Source organism: Salmo trutta, chromosome 21 (genome assembly GCF_901001165.1).
Source record: "Salmo trutta chromosome 21, fSalTru1.1, whole genome shotgun sequence".
Classification (NCBI taxonomy): domain Eukaryota; kingdom Metazoa; phylum Chordata; class Actinopteri; order Salmoniformes; family Salmonidae; genus Salmo; species Salmo trutta.
In genome coordinates, this window is record NC_042977.1 from 26,542,209 (window position 1) to 26,564,534 (window position 22,326).

General features: G+C 42.9%; 1 protein-coding gene across 4 annotated transcripts in view; it reads right to left on the bottom strand.

The window, feature by feature from the left end:
• The window catches only part of LOC115157060 (catenin delta-2), a 160,159-nt gene that overhangs the window by 48,329 nt on the left and 89,504 nt on the right, over window positions 1-22,326 (bottom strand). For 2 of the 4 annotated variants that reach the window (XM_029704954.1, XM_029704953.1), the window contains 6 exons: window positions 15,438-15,472; window positions 14,293-14,409; window positions 10,967-11,112; window positions 9,025-9,577; window positions 8,688-8,831; window positions 2,175-2,484 (listed from right to left, as the gene is read on the bottom strand). In XM_029704954.1, the coding sequence (XP_029560814.1) occupies window positions 2,175-2,484; window positions 8,688-8,831; window positions 9,025-9,577; window positions 10,967-11,112; window positions 14,293-14,409; window positions 15,438-15,472 (1,305 nt within the window). The remainder of the gene's footprint in view (window positions 1-2,174; window positions 2,485-8,687; window positions 8,832-9,024; window positions 9,578-10,966; window positions 11,113-14,292; window positions 14,410-15,437; window positions 15,473-22,326) is intronic. The other 2 variants (XM_029704955.1, XM_029704956.1) reach the window with 1 other exon arrangement.

Consider the following 22,326-nt stretch of genomic DNA (forward strand, 5'->3'; position numbering starts at 1 on the left):
TTTTATGAAATGTCAGAATAATAGTAGAGAGAATGATTTATTTCAGATTTTCTTTCTTTCATCACATTCCCAGTGGGTCAGAAGTTTACATACACTCAATTAGTATTTGGTAGCATTGCCTTTAAATTGTTTAACTTGGGTCAAACGTTTTGGGTAGCTTTCCACGAGCTTCCCACAATAAGCTGGGTGAATTTTGGTCCATTCCTCCTGACAGAGCTGGTGTAACTGAGTCAGGTTTGTAGGCCTCCTTGCTCGCACACTCTTTTTCAGTTCTGCCCACACATTTTCTATAGGATTGAGGTTAGGGCTTTGTGATGGCCACTCTAAAACCTTGACTTTGTTGTCCTTAAGCCATTTTGCCACAACTTTGGAAGTATGCTTGGGGTCATTGTCCATTTGGAAGACCCATTTGTGACCAAGCTTTAACTTCCTGACTGATGTCTTGAGATGTTGCTTCAATATATCCACATAATTTTCCTATCTCATGATGCCATCTATTTTGTGAAGTGCACCAGTCCCTCCTGCAGCAAAGCACCCCACAACATGATGCTGCCACCCCCCGTGCTTCACGGTTGGGATGGTGTTCTTTGGCTTGCAAGCCTCTCCCTTTTTCTTCCAAACATAACGATGGTCATTATGGCCAAACAGTTCTATTTTTGTTTCATCAGACCAGAGGATATTTCTCCAAAAAGTACGATCTTTGTCCCCATGTGCAGTTGCAAACCGTAGTCTGGCTTTTTTGTGGCGACTTTGGAGCAGTGGGTTCTTCCTTGCTGAGCGATATTTCGATATTGGACTCATTTTACTGTGGATATAGATACTTTTGTACCTGTTTCCCCTGCATCTTTACAAGGTCCTTTGCTGTTGTTCTGGGATTGATTTGCACTTTTCGCACCAAAGTACGTTCATCTCTAGGAGACATAACGCGTCTCCTTCCTGAGTGGTATGATGGCTGTGTGGTCCCATGGTGTTTATACTTGCGTACTATTGCTTGTATAGATGAACGTGGTACCTTCAGGCATTTGGAAATTGCTCCCAAGGGAGAACTAGACTTGTGGAGGTCAAATACATTTATTCTGAGGTCCTGGCTGATTTCTTTTGATTTTCCGATGATGTCAAGCAAAGTTGCACTGAGTTTGAAGGTAGGCCTTGAAATACATCCACAGATACACCTCCACTTGACTCAAATGATGTCAATTAGCCTATCAGAAGCTTCTAAAGCCATGACATCATTTTCTGGAATTTTCCAAGCTGTTTAAAGACACAGTCAACTTAGTGTATGTAAACTTCTGACCCACTGGAATTGTGATACAGTGAATTATAAGTAAAATAATTTGTCTGTAAGCAATTGTTGGAAAACTTACTTGTGTCATGCACAAAGTAGATGTCCTAACCGACTTGCCAAAACTATAGTTTGTTAACAAGAAATGTGTGGAGTGGCTGAAAAACGAGTTTTAATGACTCCAACCTAAGTGTATGTAAACTTCCGACTTCAACTGTAGATTTTCCTGTTTTCTCTGATCTTTCATTAATATGTATTCCTGGTGATTAAACATGTTGTTGTTTACAGGCATTGACAGTTTTGTTTTTTAAATATTTGCTCTAAAGGAATAAACTCCTTGATCAGACACACAAAAAAGCAACTCTGATAGTACAGCAATGCAGCCATACAGCTTATGACTCAAGGCCACTCCCAGTCAAACACTTTATGACACTCACTCACTCACTCACTCACTCACTCACTCACTCACTCACTCACTCACTCACTCACTCACTCACTCACTCACTCACTCACACACAACACACACACACACACACACACACACACACACACACACACACACACACACACACACACACACACACACACACACACACACACACACACACACACACACACACACACACACACAGCCCAGACAGACACACACACACACACACACACGTACAAGTTTAAACAACACAAGGTGAAGGAAGGTGAGGTTTAACAAGCTTCATGTGCCCTCCAGAAAACAGTGGCTGTGTCATTCAAGGCGTAGTGGTACTGACAGGCCAAACAGGGGAGCGACTGGTAGGCAGTGATGTGATGTGGATATGTGCTTTATATTCAGTGGTCTGACTGAAGGAGAAGAGAGGCAAGGTGTTATAAAAAACAGCGCTATAGTGACACTCACCTGGGATCCTTCTGGATGCTGTCGACAGAAGGTGAGCGGGCCAGTGCGGCCTCCGGGGGCAGCACGGAACCAGACTTGCTGTAGGGAGACTCGGTGGATGGGCAGAACTGGAGGGTGCGGTACGGGTTGGCGTAGTCCGAGCCAGTGGCAAAGCTGCTTCTCTGGTAGGGCAAAGTGCCTGAGGCGTTCTGGCTGCCTGTACGCTGCAAGGGGATGGAGTCAACACCAGGGGAAGATGGGGCTACGGCAGGAGGGAAGTAGGGACAGAGCAGAAAGTTCAGGACCTCTTCACAAAACTGGTTTACTGGGTCTAGGCAGAGGAATGAGCGAGCACACAGTGAGAAGAGAAACAGAACAACCAAACACCAGAGAAATAAGAGGGGAAGAAGAGGGTGAAAGCAAAATCAAAAGAAAGACAGAAAGGATCCTTCATTTAATTAATGTTTCAATACTTCCCTTGGCAGCCTCTGCCAAGAACTATAAGGAAACAATACACAGAAAAACATACCGTGTCACAAAAGATTCCGGTACATTTCAATACATTTCATAACTTTCAGTACATTTATCCTGTATGAATTATGACGAATACACTAAATGTCACTTTGTCAAATTACAGTTAGATAAACACATAATTGACAAATGGCCAGAAGAAGAACAAGTAGGCATTCTGTAGATGAATGATTATTTACTCCAATAGAACACAACAGATGGACCTCTCTCAGAACACTGAAAAGACCGTAGGTAGTCAGTTTATTGTGAAATGTATTATTAACTTTGTGTTTTCATAATCTACCATAAAGAGCATTGAACATGATCTTAAACACAGAACACCTTAATTTCCAGACAGTATTGTGTTGGTTAAAATGAATTTCAGAAGAATTCATGGAAGACAGCAGCTAATGATTTCATGTCAAACAAAGTCCAATGGAGGCCTCTGAAAAGTAATTTCTCTGTCTGAAAACACTGCTTTTCAACAAAAATGAATGACGGGTATTAGGTTAGAATCACTGTGAGGCCAACATAATATAGTGACAAGTCAATGTTATTCTGAATATATACACATACAATTTTTTGCTTGAGCAAAGCCATGGGATGAGACACCATATTTTCACTCATTGCCATTTATCTCTGAGGTATGTATCACTGTAGGGCTGCAGACTACTGTGCTGCATTCCCTGGTCAGGGCAGAGCTGCTGCTACTGCTAATCATGACCATGTGGAAGAAGGCCTCTATACATCTCTAGGGAGGCCTGCCTGCCTGCCTGCCTGCCTGCCTGCCTGCTTAACACAGAGTGAGAGGTAAATAGAGTTACAGTGTAACAGCTTTTACAGTGCACCCGCCTCCCTGGCAGCCATGACCTAGGCTCCACACATGAAACTCCCCACCTGGGCAGTTCTCAGTTATACTATGGTTGGATAAATGTTTTACACTGAGTGTACAAAACATTAAGAAGCTAATATTGAGTTTCACCCCCTTTTGCCCTCAGAAGAGCCTCAATTCTTTACTGACTTTATTGTCCCCATGGGGAAATGTTGTTGCAGTGTCATGTACACGTTTAAAGTGGCGTTTAAATAACAAAAGAAATTGAAAATACAACTTTCATAACAGTTACATACCAATAAAAAGAGACTAGCCTGCTGGCCTCACTGGGTCGATAGGAACATTAGCCCAAGCTATTTAGGAGGGATATCACACCTGGCACAAATGATTGTCTAGTTCTCTTTTTCCTGCCGAGGGGTGTCCTATACCTGCGCCCACAGGGGAGTAGTTCAAAGTCCGGGTACAGGGGGTGGCTTGGGTCTAAAATGATTTTGAGAGCCTTGCGGAGGGCCCTGACCTTACAGATCTCATCCAGGCCTGTCTGTTTGACTCCAAGTACCTTGCTTTCTGTGGTGATAATCAGCATATTTCTGACAGTGGAATTGCCAAACCAACAAACAATACAAAACGTTAAAATACTCTCAATGAAAGATTTGTAAAACAGAGTCAGTATCATACAATTAACATTAAAAGATCCCAGCTTTTTGAGAAAGTACAGTCTCTGTTGGCTCTTTTTGTAGATCAGGTCTGTACATTTACTCCACTGAAGCTTATTGTCCAAGAGGACACCGAGATCAACATCAAATCAAACTTTATTTGCCACATGCGCCGAATACAACAAGTGTAGACTTTACCGTGAAATGCTTACTTACAAGCCCTTAACCAACAGTGCAGTTCAAGAAGAAGAAAATATTTACCAAGTAGGCTAACATAAAAAGTAATAATAAAAATAACACAATAAGAATAACGAGGCTATATACAGGGGGCACCGGTACCGAGTCAGTGTGCAGGGGTACAGGCTAGTTGAGGTAATCTGTACATGTAGGTGGGGGCGAAGTGACTATGCATAGGTAACAAACAAACAGCGAGTAGCAGCAATGTACAAGAGGGGGGAGGGTGTTAATGTAAATTGTCCGGTGGCGATTTTTATGAATTGTTCAGCAGTCTAATGGCTTGGGGGTAGAAGCTGTTGAGGTGCCTTTTGGTCCTAGACTTGGTGCTCTGGTACCGCTTGACATGCGGTAGCAGAGAAAACAGTCTATAACTTGAGTGACTGGAGTCTCTAACAATCTTTCCTCTGACACCACCTATTATATAGGTCCTGGATGGCAGGAAGCTTGGCCCCAGTGATGTACTGGGCCGTTCGCACTACCCTTTGTAGCGCCTTACAGTCAGATGCCGAGCAGTTGCCATACCAGGCGGTGATGCAACCGGTCAGGATGCTCTCAAAGGTGCAGCTGTAGAACCTTTTTAGGATCTGAGGACCCATGCCAAATCTTTTCAGTCTCCTGAGGGGGAAGAGGTTTTGTCGTGTCCTCTTCACAACTGTCTTGGTATGTTTGAACCCTGATAGGTATTACAGACTCGGTCAGGGAGAGGTTGAAAATGTCAGTGAAGACACTTGACAGTTGGTCCGTGCATGCTTTGAGTACATGTCCTGGTAATCCGTCTGGTCCAGCGGCTTTGTGAATGTTGACCTGTTTAGAGGTTTTGTTCACATCGGCTACCGAGAGCGTTATCACACAGTCATCCAGAACAGCTGGTGCTCTCATGCATGCTTCAGTGTTGCTTGCCTCGAAGCGAGCATAAAGGGCATTTAGCTCGTCTGGTAGGCTCGTGTCACTGGGCAGCTCGCGTCTGGGTTTCCCTTTGTAGCTAATTTCCATCCTCCTCTGGATACATTGACTTCAATACAAAACCTAGGAGGCTCGTGGTTCTCACCCCCTTCCATAGACTTACACAGTAATTATGACAACTTCCTGAGGACATTCTCCAACCTATCAGAGCTCTTGCAGCATGAACCGACATGTTGTCCACCCAATGAAAGGATCAGAGAATTAATCTAGTACTGAAAGCATAAGCTACAGCTAGCAAGCACAGCAGTGCATAAAATGTGGTGAGAGAAAGACAATAGTTGAACAGTTTTAAAGAGAGAGAAAGAGAGAGTATTTCGTATTTTTTTTGCTTTCACTTACTTAGCTAGCAAATGCAGCTAGCTAGTTTAGCCTATTCAAACACCTGGCTCAAACAGAGAGGGATGCTATGTTAGCTAGCTGGCTATGGTTATCCAACACTGGAACTCTTCCAAGTCAAGGTAAGCTTATGGTTCTATTAATTTATTGCCACCAGGGCCTGCTGGTTTAAGTGCTAAACTGCTTGATGACTGTACACTGTACTATATGATTGTAGCAGAGCGGGTTTACTAACGCGTTAGTTCTAGTAGCTATGTTGACTTGACGTTAGCTAATATGTTGACAAATGTAGGCAGTGTGTAGTTGTGGGTGGTTATGATATGAAGGTTTGGCTTGGAAAGTTTTTTTTGCCTGGCCACAGACAGCTGATGTGTTGTGCACTGAAGTCCAAAAGCGAAGGAAAAAGGTGAGAGGAGGAGAGTGCGTAGATGCGAAAAGGAATTATCCAACAATCAAAGGGAGATAATTTTGTTTTTATGTGGCTGTTACGAAAGTGAACTGTGTTTGAGTGTGATCAGGGGTGTATTCATTCCACCGATTCTGTTGAAAAACGGAAGCAAACGTAACAAAAAGGGTATAAACATATCTGAATTTGTCCAATAGAAACTCTCGTTTGCAACTGTTGAACTAATAATTAAACCCAAGATCAGCTAGATGCAGGCAAGATTGTGGAAAGCACTATTGAATGTGTCAATGTCTGTCACCTTGATTACTAAAATTTCACTCGACCTGTACACCTATGTTGTAAACTTTCAATCATAGCCTAGGTTGTAGCAGGGAAAATCGAGTATCATGTAGTAGCCTTAACCTGTCGATGTTACATTGAGCTGGGTGAATGGAATATGAATGACAGTCATCCAATATGCTGTAATAGAAATAAAGCCATGCTCATAAAACAAATTCTCGTCCTCCCTCATCTTAAACAGCACTGACCTCCACTGCACACAGTGTATATCAGATCAATGAATGTTGGTTGACTGAAATAAATATTATCACAGAAACAACGTTGTGGCACTGTCTGAAATTTGAATAGGCCTACAAAAATGTGTCCCATTGCAATATGTGATTTCATTATATATTTGACGTTGATACACCTTTTTTGGAAAACCAAAGGTGAAAAAAACAACATTAAACCACCAGATGTGAAATGTTGCCCTGGGGGTTGCCTAAAGGCCCAATTTTAGCCTTCTTATGCTACGATTTTACCACCTCAGACAAAATGTCCACATTGTGGGCAAATTCTTAGGTCATAAACGATTGTTGGACGTCTTGGCTCATTCAGCGTGACAGGGTCTAGGTCTGCCGATTAAGTACAACTATGTGCGGTCGTAGGCTTTGACAAAGTTCTGGCACTGTCAGAAATGTTGAGCCTTTATCGTGTAGTGTGTGGCTGGTGTTATGAGCCGATACCGGAAGGAACAGGTCCGGTAGGGACAGGCCCAATACGAACAGGGCCGGCACCTGTGAATAGCTAGATTAATATAATAGTTCGATTTAAACGTTTACATGCTTTGCCAGAAGAACAGTTTCCCTAATAATCTTGTTTACATGGACATAATCCAAAATCAGGCTACCTGATGGGATTTTGATAAATGCACAAAATCGGCAATCAGAATTACATTCTACCACGTTATCTTTGGGAAGCCTCTGACTTACAAACTTTATATGTGAAAACAATTTCTAAGATGCACACTTTCAGTTTTTCCGAACTCACTTCACTAGCGCATAAGCACAGAGGCTTGCACTGCTGGTGCTGGCACATGCGCAGATCAAATACACTAAATTGGTTATATCGTTAAAAAACAAAATTCAGCAAAACAAAAATGTGCTTTTTGGTCTTCATTTAAGTTTAGGGTTAGGCATTAGGGTTAGTAGTGTGGCCAAGGTTAGGGTTAGGTTTAAAATCAGATATTATGACTTTGTGGCTGTGCCAGCTAGTGACCACTCTGCACAGCTGCCTCCATGGCAAGATTAATGACAATAAATACCAACCTGCAGTGAGACACAATAATCGTAAAAGACAGAATCCTACATACAGTGTGAGAAGGGCTAAAAGGAGGTGAAGGATTAGGTTGAGAATCAGCAGAGGAGGGATACAGTACTGGCTGTGAGATATGATCCAACAGCCTTCATGGACAATCTGTACCATCTCAACCCATGCTCAATAAAACACCAGTAAGAATCATGGTATCCCCTCCGGTCTTTCATATAGTAGCCTGCATTCTTTACAAACAGGAAGCAATATCAGAACCAATTCCCGAGCCTTTAGGAAACTAAAGCTTTTCAGATCGTGTAGTAGGATTTGATCATATGCAGTGAAGTGAGGCGGAAATTCTGTGGAGGGGATACACATGCTCATTAAAGAAAGTATTAGGCTAAGTACTGTGGAGTGAATTTGACCATGGTGGGTGCCTCAGACTCAGATTTCAATGCTTGAGCATAAATCCTGTGAGATTAATTGAGATTAATTTCTGTCTAATATCTAATGATCTGTGACTACAAAACAAATTGCCATCAAGATACTAATCGGATTTGCATACCTGAACTGAAAAATGGAGATAAGCTAAACAATCTGATGGAGCGATAAATATTCTGTTGTTTTTTTATCATTAGTGTTATCTGCAGGAAAACCACAGTTTAAAGGCCCATCTTCTGAGTTCTACCTGAATGATAAGCTAAATGTGGGGCATTGACTGTTGAAATTCCTGCTCCCTTACCTTTTTGGCTTGTTGTGTTTGCTTGATTCCCATCTAATTCTGACGTCATACAATTTGTTGTTGTATTGAGTAATTTCTCCTATCAAGGATTAATCCAGTGCTGACTCAGAACCTCAAAGAGCCAATAAAAGATTAGCAGCTATCTGAAAATGATAACCCCCTATAACCTACTGTGAAACAATAACACTTGATTGGCTAAGAAGTGAAAAAGCCACAAAGTTATAGTAAAATATAAGGGGATGCCCAGTGCTGCGGGGCGAGGGCTCCGGACCGGCTGACTCACCCTGGTTCTGATTGAGATTCCTGAGAGAGGGCTTCTGGTAGACCCTGTCCTCGTAGATGGGGTCAATGTGGTGCTCAGGAGACTGGAGAGGTCGCAGCTCTGAGCCCAGGTGACTGTGTTGGCTGCTGTAGGAGCCTCTGGACCCTGAACACCACAACACAAACACAGGAAACATTGTTATTTGATTCCAAACAGGGTTAATAACAACATCTAGTATTATCAAGCCTATTTTAACTACAGCATTTAAAACAATTTGAGAAAATATTTATTTATCAATAAATAGACTGCTGAACTCATAGAAGAAAAAAAAATTCTCTGTCTGAGCATGTGAACCCACCCGCCAAGCTGCCAGGCCTCCCAAGGGTGGCGTTGGCGTACAGCTCGTGGGAGATCTTGTACTGGTCGGATGAGTGCTGCATGCGCTTGCTGGGGGACAGGGTGGCGTAGTTACCCACAGTGGAGCTGAACTGATGGAGAGGGGACGAACCCGAGGCATTGCCTGAAGAGGCCATGTGCAGTGGAGACGTGGAGGACAGCCCGGCAGACCCCACCACCATGTTTATGGGGGAGCTGGTGCTGTAGGACTTTGCCAGCCGGCTGGGGGACTGCTTGGGCGAGGAGACCCGCTGCAGGGTGGCGTAGCTGGGCATGTCGGAGGCTGAGCCAAGGCGCTGGAGCTTGGTGGGCGAGCCCACGGCCTGTATGGAGTGGGGGGAGCTCACGCGTTGGGCGGGCAGGGTGGAGCAAGAGTAGTACATGGAAGGAGTGGGTGGGGCGTCAGGCATGTGGAAGGCGCTGCCATGGCTCTGGGCAAACGACTCTCTATCTCTGCACTGGGACTGGGAGGAGTCTACACTGGCAGCCAGCTGGGCTGCACGGCTAGATGTCACCTGGAGAAACACAGGAAGAACCGTATTATTGTTTCAACTGACATTTACTCTGTTCCCAACCCCCAATGGACATGCATCATTGTTACAGCTGTAAATATAGTGAGTCCAAAGGTATTGGGGCAGTGACACATTTGTTGCTGTTAAGGCTCTGCACTCCAGTACTTTGGATTTGAAATGATACAATGACCATGAGGTTAAAGTGAAGACTGTCAAATTTAGTTTTAGGGTATTTTCATCCATATCATTTAGAAATTACAGCACTTTTTGTACATAGTCCCCACATTTTAGGGGACCAAAAGTATTGCGTAACTTGACACTTTTAAGGTCAATAAGAATATAATATGTTTCTAACACTTCTACATTCATGTGGATGCTACCATGATTACGGATAGCCCTGAATGAATTGTGAATAATGATGAGTGAGAAAGTTACACGCACAAATATCATACCCCCAAGACATGCTAACCTCTCACCATTACAGTAACAGGGGAGGTTAGCATACCTCCAAGACATGCTAACCTCTCACCATTACAATAACAGGGGAGGTTAGCATACCTCCAACACATGCTAACCTCTCACCATTACAATAACAGGGGAGGCTAGCTTTTTTTGCAACCTTCTCACTTATCATTATTCACGATTCATTCAGGATTATCCGTAATCATGGTAGCATCCACAAAGTGTTTAGAAACATATTATATTCTTATTTACAATAAAAATGACAATGCATTATTTACTATTCATTTCTATTGGGCACAAAATAATCAGAAAAACAACCAGAACAAACAGCAAATGCATCCAACAAGTTTGTAGAGTCACAAGCTTGATGGGGGACTATGTACAAAAAGTGCTGTAATTTCTAAACGGTTCACCTGATATGATGAAAATACCCTCAAATTAAAGCTGACAGTCTGAACTTTAACTTCATAGTCGTTGTATAATTTCAAATCCAAAGTGCTGGAGTATAGAGCCAAAACTGCAAAAAACGTGTCAATGTCCCAATACTTTTGGAGCTAACTGTATGTATATATTATTATTATAATTATTATTTTTATTATTGTTTCATTTACATCTCTTTTTGACCTGCACTGTTGAAGCTCGGAGCTTAAGAATTTCACTGTACCCTGCAAATACATCTCCGACCCTGTGCATGTGAGTAATAAACTAAACTAATCTAATCTTCCACCTAGATCACATGCCATCTTGAAATCCAGACTATACAGCGAAAAGGCTAAATTATCTTTGACCTTGGCAATCTAAGAGCCTGTTTCAAATGGCACTCTATTCCTTATATAGTCCATTACTTTTGACCAGGGCTCTAAAACTAGTGCACTACTAGGGAATATGGGAATATGGTGCCATTTGGGACACACAATAAATCTCACCCACCTGGTTGTAACTGTGGACTGCCCCTCCTACCTGGCCCCCGCGGGGTGGGGCCTCTAGTGTCTGGTTGCTGTGGTAACCGGCTGGGTAAGGGAGTGTTCCATCCTGATTGTTGAGCTTAAGTGCACTCTGGGATAGCAGGCCTTGTCCTGTTTTGGAAGGAGAGTGGAGCTGAAATATTGAGACAACCTCTTACCCTCTGTGTCTGTATCCCCCACACTCTCTTTCTCCTCTGCCTCTCTGCGTCCATCACTCTCTCACTCTCTCTGCCTCTCAGTATCTCTCTCCCAGTCTGTCTCTCCCAGTCTCTCTCTCCCACTCTCTCTGTACGTAACTACCTTTCTATCTACATACCTCTTTCTCTGCTTCTCTCTCTGCCTCTCTCTCTCTCTCCCTCCCTCTCTCTCTCTCTCCCTCTCTCAGACCCAGAGAGGCAGAGATGGAGAAAGGGAGAGCATGTATAATGGATCAGGAGGAATTGGGAGTCACTGAGCACAAGTGGTGCAGAATGAGGCCGACAATAAAAGTAATCAGACTACAGAGTTGTTTGGGCCTCACTACTCTCGTACGGGTAATTTCAATAGCATGCAGAAAAAACGAACGCTGACCTGCATTTTTGTGCTTTGCCAGAACTCATGTAAATAACAGCACAGTTAGCATTCAATTCAAATAGTGACACTAACATCAGCATTTTATTTCCATAGGCCTACATTTTCATTACATTACCCAAGCAACATTATGCAGTATATTGTATTATATACTGCATATTAGCCACAGTGTTGTAAATCAAAAATAGAATTACTGCACACAAAAATAAATACAATTCACTCCACACTACAGTATAATAGCACACTATCTTCAGCAACATAGCTGTGAGTACTATGCGTGTCATTAAATAAAATGCTGTGAACCTGTTTCCGTGTGACCTGTTTCAGTGCTCTACACCACTCTCAGGTCAGTGAGGCTTCCTCCCTTGACTGCCTTCACACCTTCCTCTGTGTTTACTCTCACATCCATGTTGTTCTGGCAACACCCACCTCATTTTCACATTAGCGTGGAGTAACTGGCCCGATGACTGTCTTTGTCACACACATGCGCACGCAAACATCTCTCTCTCTTTGTCACCCCCCCACCCCCCCCCCCCCCCACCCCCCCCCACACACACACACACACAGGAACACGCAGGGTGCTTTAAATATGTAGGGAGTGGCTCCTTTAATTCATCTAGTCTGTAACACATTTCCATTTTTCACCAAGACGCTATTTTTAGCCTAACTGATAGAGAGGGAATGTAGTGTGCAGTGCATGTGCAAACACAGTCTATGACACACACGCATGTACGCACGCACACATACGTACGTATGTACACACATAGAAATACAGACACATACACACACACACAGACAGCATATACTATCTGCATATGTTCTTTCTTTCTAGCCCCAAAAAACTCTGCTCTTTTCAGCACATTGAATATGAATGTGATTGCTTTGTAGTGGCTGATTTGAAACCATATTCCTCGTACACATGTGTACTCTGCTGTGCTCAAAGGAAGCTGCTGACGCCTCGGCGAGACATCATTTCCATATCAAACCCTTGACATACGCTGAATCTCTCCTGACAGCGAATACTCTCTTAGTAGCTCATAGTAAAAATTCTTGGATCAAATGAAGTGAGGGCATTTGGGATCAGAAGAAAAGGGAAAACAACTGTTTTGAATGCAGAACGCAAATGTGATAAGAGACTTGAACACCTGCGGTATCTAGTTCCTGATTGAAACGTTCACAGTCATTGACATCACTCAGTGCTAAAAGAGAAAGAGAAAGATCCTATCACCGAGCATTTCTGTATCTGGTTGATTTTGTATAGATCATTCTTGACATTTTTCTTGACATTTAGACTATTGATAAGCATAAAAAGTGTTGCAGTGAACTTATGCTATTTGTGTTGGCTTGAACAATATCATCCTGCCTGTTTCATTTGGGACGACATGATATTTGTCTATTTGTAGTGAATTAATTATTTTCTAAAATACACTATATATACACAAAAGTATGTGGACACCCCTTCAAATTAGTGGATTCGGCGATTTCAGCCACACCCAATGCTGACAGGTATATAAAATCCAGCACACAGCCATGCAAGATCCATAGACAAATACTGACAGTAGAATGGCCTTACTGAAGAGCTCAGTAACTTTCAACGTGGCACCGTCATAGGATGCCACCTTTCCAACAAGTCAGTTTGTCAAATTTCTGCCCTGCTAGAGCTGCCCAGGTCAACTGTAATTACTGTTATTGTGAAGTGGAAAGGTCTAGGAGCAACAACGGCTCAGCCGCAAAGTGGTAGGCCACACAAGCTCACAGAACAGGACCGCCAGTTGCAACACTCACTACCGAGTTCCAAACTGTCCATGGAAGCAACGTCAGCACAAGAACTGTTCGTGGATCATCATGAAATGGGTCTCCATGGCCGAGCAGCCGCACACAACCTAAGATCACCATGTGCAATGCCAAGCGTCAGCTGGAGTGGTGTAAAGCTCGCCGCCATTGGACTTTGGAGCAGTAGAAACATGTTCTCTGGAGTGATGAATCACACTTCACCATCTGGCAGTCCGACTGTCGAATCTGGGTTTGTCGGATGACAGGAAAACGTTACCTGCCCCACTGCATAGTGCCAACTGTAAAGTTTGGTGGATGAGGAATATTGGTCTGGGGCTGTTTTTCATGGTTCAGGCTAGACCCCTTAGTTCCAGTGAAGGGAAATCTTAACGATACAATTACATTATAGACCATTCTGTGCTTCCAACTTAATGGCAACAGTTTGGGGAAGGCCTTTTTCTGTTTCAGCATGACAATGCCCCGGTGTACAAAGTGAGGTCCATACAGAAATGGTTTGTCTAGATCGGTGTGGAAGAACTTGACTGGCCTGCACAGAGCCCTGACCTCAATCCCATCGAACACCTTTGGGATGAATTGGAACGCCGACTGCGAGCCAGTCCTAATCGCCCAACATCAGTGCCCGACCTCACTAATATTCAGCAATATTCCAACATCTAGTGGAAAGCCTTCCCAGAAGAATGGAGGCAGTTATAGCAGCAAAGGGGGGACCGACTACATATTAATGCCCATGATTTTGGAAGGGGATGTTCAACAAGCAGGTGTCCACATAGTTGGTATGGTAAGGACCCACAGGATTCTGTGGGTCGCTCTGGATGAGAGTCTGTTAGATGACTGAATGTAATGTAAATCGGCTTCACTGCTAGTAGATGGTATGTTTTAACATATAAAAAAATGATCTGCACTGTATAACGTAAGGAGCGTCCTTACTGTCACCTGTGGAGAATTCCTGGGAGTCAAGGATCCCAGATTCCTGGAGTGACCTAATGCAGGAGTCCACCAGCTCCAAGCCAGTCGTCAGTTCCTCCTCAATGTCCTTCTGTCCGTCTGTGGAGGCACAGCAATGAATGGAGAAGCAGGATTATTGTCCCGTTACCTCACAAATAGTAAAAAGTTTACAAGCAGCTGAGGTTTACTACAGGCACACTGACGACAATGTGGTAGGGACTATGCTAGATAAGCCAAAAGCTATGTAGCTTCACTATTTACTGAAATGTGTCTCTGCCGTGCTGTACCGTCTCCTTGTCTATCTGTCTGTCCGTGCCTTCAGAAACGGACATACTTGTCCTCTGTCTTCAGTTTGGCAAACAGTGCCAAGGGATAAAGCCTTACACAAGAGGGTTAAGATCAGCATTAATCTCTCTTCTATAGCGGCAGGCATGGAGGCTGAGGCTACTAGCAGTAGACACTTAGTCCTCTACCGTATAAGGATGATTACTAGCGTTTTAACTCATGGATAATTATGTTTGTGCAACATTCCTAAACTCTTCCCAAACATTTCTAAACTCATCCATCAGTCCCGTGTGGCTCAGTTGGTAGAGCATGGCACACCAGGGTTGTGGGTTCAATTCCCATGGGGGATCAATGCGAAAATGTATGCGTCACTACCGTAAGTTGCTCTGGATAACAGCATTTGCTAAATGACTAAAAGGTAATACAAATCAGTGGAACTTTCATAGAGTAGATGACTGAGGGGAAGCAGGTGCAGCAGAATCCTGAACATGACTGGCAGTCATAAATCTTTTAGCTCTGCTTCAATCAAATCCTAAACTCCCTGTGTTTGATACTTTAGAAGACAAGGTTGCGATCTGTGGTTCATACTTTGCTCGAAGCCCATCAATCTAGTCTCAACTAGATGTCCATATTTCACACTGGACAGACACAGCTCTGTTGCTGTTCTGTCTGACAGATTATGACAACTGTCCAGACGTAGGAGCGAGGCATGGTCCACTCCACTCCACCCTCAAGATGCACCTATCATTACAATGTACACAATTCCACTGTGGTTTCCACATGCTCTGTCACATAATATAGAACAAGATGCATTGGTGCAGGATTTAGTACAATGTACGTACCTTGGTTATTCCAGCGAAACTTCTCATCTGCTGAACTGAAAGAGAGAAAGAAACAGATCATGGTCAGAATAGAAAAACAGCAAGCCTTCATTTTCCTCTGCCATAGCATCCTAATGCCCCAGCCTTGAGCACGACCTGATGACTGAAACATTTTCATCCATATATTTACCATGAATCAAATTCTATACACATCCACATAAACTCACAGTAACTGTAATAGATTTGTACCTCACAATGACAATTCCCCCCTTAGTGAGAGATTATGGTTTGGGTGGGATGCTGCTAAAGTAACACTTGGCTCTGTCTGTCTGTCTGTCTGTCTGTCTGTCTGTCTGTCTGTCTGTCTGTCTGTCTGTCTGTCTGTCTGTTAGTCTGTCGGTCGGTCTTTCTGTGTGTGTGGTGTGACTAGGCTACAGTACTGTAGAGCATAGCACAATGGGAGTGAGGATGATCCCTTCCTCCCTTCCTCTGGTCAACATGGGTTCATCTGTCAGAGCAGCCCAGCCAGCCAGCACTAAGCCTGAACGGGTTCTCCCTCCAGGGGTGAGGTGAGGGGGGTGCACAACACACCACCCAGAGAGACAAGGGACACGTGGTCTGGAGAGAAAAAGCTTTCAGAGCCGCCAGTGCCCCCCTCTCTCCCGCCCCCCCATAGCCACCACCCCACCCTCCTCCCCCTGCCCCTTCAGAACTGCCACCCACCCCTTCCCCGAAGCACTAGGAGGGTGACAAATATTAACAATGTAGCCATGAAAGCACCACCTAGCTAGAGCTTCTTAGGGATCGGTGTCCTGTTAACGGGACAGTTGTAAATCATGCAGCACCTTGTGTCACGATCGCAGATTTTAGAGAAACAACAAACGTTCGTACATATAAGTGTCTTATATCGGCGGAAAGCTTAAATTCTTGTTAATATAACTGCACTGTCCAATTTACAGTAGCTATTACTGCGAAAATGCCAAGCTATTGTTTGAGGAGAGCTCCTAACAAAAAAAAACTTTTTTCACTTTGATAAATTCACCTCTGAAGGTGAAATGTGTACTTACATTCTGAAATCTTGCTCTGATTTCTCATCCAAAGGGTCCCAGAGATAACATGAAGTGTCGTATTGTTAGATAAAATCCTTTTTCATATCCTAAAAAGGTCCATATAGCATGCACGATCGATTTTGTATTTCCACTCGTTCAATTTGCAAAGAAAGGAATCTGTGAAAATCTAACCCTAAACTTTGTTTCAACCGGTCAAATCACGTTCGTATGTATTCCTCAGAGATCCTAGAACGTAACCAAACTTCACTCTATCATTAGGGGTGTAGTATATCCTATAGGACACCATATTTGGTCAGAGATTGATGACGCGGGCGGTCTTCACTTGAACGACTCTAACTCTGTAAAATAAGCACCAATCGGGGTAAAAACAAAGCTAGTTAGATAGCCAATGAGCCGGGCTTTACGGGAGTATCCGGAATCCATGTATATGTCGTAAAATGTAGCTACCAACCTTGTACGACAGCATGCCTTTTCCTTTTGGACAAAAATTATAAGAATTTTCAGAGTTATGAAGATATTATGAAAACTGGTTGTTTTGCAAATGTTGAACTTATAATATGGCTACTAATACTGGAAAAGCTAAATCAAAGTCCAAGTATACAGATTTGACTATATTCTGAAAAATGTAATACGAATGCAAATGTCTCCTTCACGATTTGCCCAAATGTACCTGGGTGACTTCACACTAAATGTCATGTAGTTCTCTCATACTTCAAGTTATCCGTCTGAAACTTTGCACATACACTGCTGCCATTTTGTGTATACCATCGGAATTACAAACAGAGTGATGGCTAGAACTGGGACCTTTCTCTTGCATTTCAAGGATTGTGGTAGGAAAGAAAACAGTTGTTTTTGCTTTGTATTTTCTTCTACCAGATCTATTGTGTTATATTCTCCAACATTCAATTCACATTTCCACAAACTTCAAAGTCTTTCCTTTCAAATGGTACCAAGAATATGCATATCCTTGCTTCAGGGCCTGAGCTACAGGCAGTTAGATTTGGTATGTCATTTTAGGCGAAAATTGACAAAAAAAGGGGCTATCCATGAGAAGATTTATTAACACATCACAATGAAATGCAACTCACTGCTGTTCATGGAGACCTGATTCTGCCAGGTTACAGCCAGCGGTGCTTAATTCTATACAGGCTATATTTATAATTCTACATAAGTGGATGACTATTCCAGGTGGTAAAATGGCTCCCCACTGAGAAATCAACTGCTGCACTCTCATCAGAGCAGAGACTGGCACAGAGTGCTGCTTCTGCCAGCCAGCCTTTATCCTTTTCATGGGGCGATATGTTGACGTAGTTACTAAGCCGGGGCCGTCACATGGACTCAGATAACCACACTGGGATCGATGGGAGATTATCTCTGATCTGGAGCACACAAACAACAGTCATAATAACTATGGAGTCACTGGAAATGGGAGCTTGAGTGGAGTATCGGGATCTGCTGTCCCCCGTCACATGATTAATGTGAGAGTGTCATAGTGATGGCCCGGCCCAACGCTAGCTGCCTCAGAGCTCAGCCGCCACTGTGATCACTAGGCTAAATGGTCATTCACTGGCCCTTTGGCCAAGTAGCAGCTGCTAAATCATCCCATTGATTTCTCCTTCACAGTTCCTATTGTGAGGCTGTCTCCGTTTACAGTGGGGTGACGAATTGCCAGAGAAAACAAAACGAATAGGGGCTCTACATCGGCCTGCAAGTGCTCATTCATCACCCGTTCTTTATTGAACAATAAACACATACAGCACCGCACCGGCACAGGGCAGGGGAGGAAGAGAGGAAAGGGAAGAGGGACAGTGTGTTGGGCTTGAGTGGCCTCTCAGAGAGACACTCTGACGGTCTGAAAGGATCGATGATAAGAACCAGTACCTCCTATCTCACTCCTGTGTTTGCCTCAATAGTTTCCCCCTACTTTTTTAACTATAGCATGCCTGTAGGCCTACATCTCAGTCTACAAGTCTTAAGCTCTAAAACTACTAGGATATACAGTGACATGACTCGACAGAAATAGAAGCTATTAAAAACAAAAACTAAGTTTCAAAGATGCACTATGCAGAAATCGCTCCGCCATTTCCTGGTTGCTAAAATTCTAATAGTTCACCTAATTTCCTTTTATGTGATCAAACAAGCAAGTACAGTGTAGAAAATCATTGTACCATCTAAACCGCTGTGAAATATATTTTCCATAACCAGCAATATTGTATTTTCAGCAGGTGTACAAAAACAAAAGTAAAAGATGCAAAAACAAAACTTAAGAATTGGAAGCATAGAAATAGTGCACATAGAACAGATCTACTGTCTCTTAGACTTGCTTTCAATGAGAATGATCTATAACACAAATGTATATTTGAATTTGGTCAGGTCGCCTAAAAAGTTAGATATTGCAGCTTTAAGTGAGAGGTAGCCATTGGACTGAAGCCGAAAAATGAAGGAAATTCACATGAGCACCACAATGCATACTTCACCCATGCTCTACCAAGATTTTCCAGCACACCGCTTCGACCTACAATAGTAGCTATGTTGGTCTATTGTACTTCCAACAATATGTAGGTGGGTTGCTTATGATTCAAACCTTCTTAAACAGCCTAATTCATACTCTTCAGAGGTATAATGAAAAGCCAACTGATATTTACTCCTGATGTGCTCACCTGTTGCATCCTCTATAACCACTGTGGTTATTATTTGACCCTGCTGGTCATTTATGAACGTTTGAACATCTTGAAGAACGATCTGGCCTTAATGACCATGTACTCTTATAATTTCTACTCGGCACAGCCAAAAGAGGACTGGCCACTCCTCAGAGCCTGGTTCCTCACTAGGCTTCTTCCTAGATACAAGCCTTTCAAGGGTGTTTTTCCTAGCCACCACGTTTCTACATCTGCATTGCTTGCTCTCTGGGGTTTTAGGCTCGGTTTCTGTATAAGCACTTTGTGACAACTGCTGATGTAAAAAGGGCTTTACAAATTAATGTGATTGATTGCTACTGGACTTTACAGGGTACTGCTATTAAAATAATAATGTATAGTCTCAACGTCAACAGTGAAGTGGCGACTCCGGGATGCTGGCCTTCAAGGCAGAGGTGCAAAGAAAAAGCCATATCTCAGACTGGCCAATAAAAATAAAAGATTAAGATGGGCAAAAGAACAGACACTGGCCTTCTCGACTCCAGGAAGGCCAGCATCCCGGAGTCGCCTTCATCACTGCTGACGTTGAGACTGGTGTTTTGCGGGTACTATTTAATGAAGCTGCCAGTTAAGGACTTGTGAGGTGTCTGTTTCTCAAACTAGACACTCTAATGTACTTGTCCTCTTGCTCAGTTGTGCAACGGGGCCTCCCACTCCACCTTATATTCTGGTTAGCACCAGTTTGCTCTGTTCTGTGAAGGGAGTAGTACACAGCATTGTATGAGATCTTCAGTTTCTTGGTAATTTCTCGCATGGAATAGCCTTCATTTCTCAAAACAAGAATAGATTGATGAGTTTCAGAAGAAAGGTCTTTGTTTCTGGCCATTTTGAGCCTGTAATCGAACCCACAAATGCTGATGCTCCAGATACTCAACTAGTCTAAAGAAGGCCAGTTTTACTGCTCCTTTAATCAGCTGTGCTAACATAATTGCAAAAGGGTTTCCTAATGATCAGTTAGCTTTTTAAAATGATAAACCTGGATTAGCTAACACAACGTGCCATTTGAACACAGGAGTGATGGTTGCTGATAATGGGCCTATGTTGATATTGATTGTTTATGGAATATCTACTATCTGCCATTTACAACTATAATAGTCATTTACAACATTAACAACGTCTACACTGTATTTCTGATCAATTTGACGTTGTTTTAGTAGACAAAAAACAAGGACATTTCTAAGTGACCCCAAACTTTTTTTATCGGTAGTAAAGTTTTGACACACCTACTCATTCAAGGGTTTTTATTTATTTTGACTATTTTCTACATTGTAGAATAATAGTGAAGACATCAAAACTATGAAACACATATGGAATCATGGGGTAACCAAAAAAGTGTTAGTAGCCACTCTTTGCCTTGATGACAGCTTTGCACACTCTTGGCATTCTCTCAACCAGCTTCACCTGGAATACTTTTACAACAGTCTTGAAGAAGTTCCCACATATGCTGAGCACTTGTTGGCTGCTTTTCCTTCACTCTGCGGTTTGACTCGTCCCAAACCATCTCAATTTGGTTGAAGTCAGGGATTGTGGATGCCAGGTCATCTGTTGCAGCACTCCATCACTCTCCTTCTTGGTCAAATAGCCCTTACACAGCCTGGAGGTGTGTTGGGCCATTGTCCTGTTGAAAAACAAATGATAGTCCCACTAAGCCCAAACCAGATGGGATGGCATATTGCTGCAGAATACTGTGGTAGCCTCAGACAGTGTCACCAGCAAAGTACCCTCACACCATCACACCTCCTCCTCCATGCTTTATGGTGGGAAATACACATGCGGAGATCATCCGTTCACCTACTCTGTGTCTCACAAAGACATGGCAGTTGGAACCAAAAATCTCCAATTTGGACTCCAGACCAAAAGGACAAATTTCCATCAGTCTAATGTCCATTGCTCGTGTTTCTTGGCCCAAGCAAGTCTCTTCTTCTTATTGGTGTCCTTTAATAGTGGTTTCTTTGCAGCAATTCAACCACGAAGGCCTGAATCACACAGTATGTTACTTGAACTCTGTGAAGCATTTATTTGGGCTGCAATTTCTGAGGCTGGTAACTCTAATGAACTTATCCTCTGCAGCAGAGGCAACTCTGGGTCTTCCATTCCTGTGGCGGTCGTCATGAGAGCCAGTGTCAAGAACTGCAATGCTGCTTGGTTTTTTCACGTGTGTATCAAGAATGGTCCAACACCCAAAGGACATCCAGCCAACTTGACACAACGGTGTTCCTAATGTTTGCTATAGACAGTATGTATATATACTGTACTATATTATATCCAGTGGTGTAAAGTACTTAAGTAAAAATACTTTAAAGTACTACTTACATCGATTTTTAAGGCATCTGTACTTTACTTTACTATTTACATTTTTGACAACTTTTACTTTTACTTCACTACAGCATGCATTTGTTTTACTATTCTGAATGTCTAAAGAATCCATAGGTTGTTCTGAAATGTGAACACAGAAAAACTGGATATTTTGAACTCTTATTATGGTGGTGATTTGACAAAAATACAATCATGGTCTTGAATTGGACTTTTCTGGTCACAGTCTTGACTTAGTCTCGGACCTCTTGTCCCCCTCCCGGTCTCGGTCTTGACTTGATTTCGCCCGCCCTCCGGTCTTGGTCTTGAATCGGTCTCGCTTTATGTGGTCTTGAGCACAACACTGCTGTATGTATTTTTAGATATAGGCCTATTGTAAATGTGTATTATTGTAGCGTCGTCATCTTCATTGCAAAAATAAATACAAATACACACATTAAACTTTAAGCTGTACTGAACAAAAATATAAACGCAACATGCAACAATTTCAAAGATTTTACTGAGTTACAGTTCATATAAGGAAATCAGTCAATTGAAATAAATGTATTGGGCCCTAATCTATAGATTTCACATGACTGGGAATAAAAATATGCATCTATTGGTCACAGATACCTTAAAAAAAAGGTAGGGGTGTGGATCAGAAAACCAGTCAGTTGCTGGTGTGACCACCATTTGCCTCATGCAGCGTGACAAATCTCCTTCGCATAGAGTTGATCAGGCTGCTGATTGTGGCCTATAGAATGTTATCCTACTCCTCTTCAATGGCTGTGCAAAGTTGCTGGATATTGGCGGGAACTGGAACATGCTGTCGTACACGTCACTCCAGAGCAC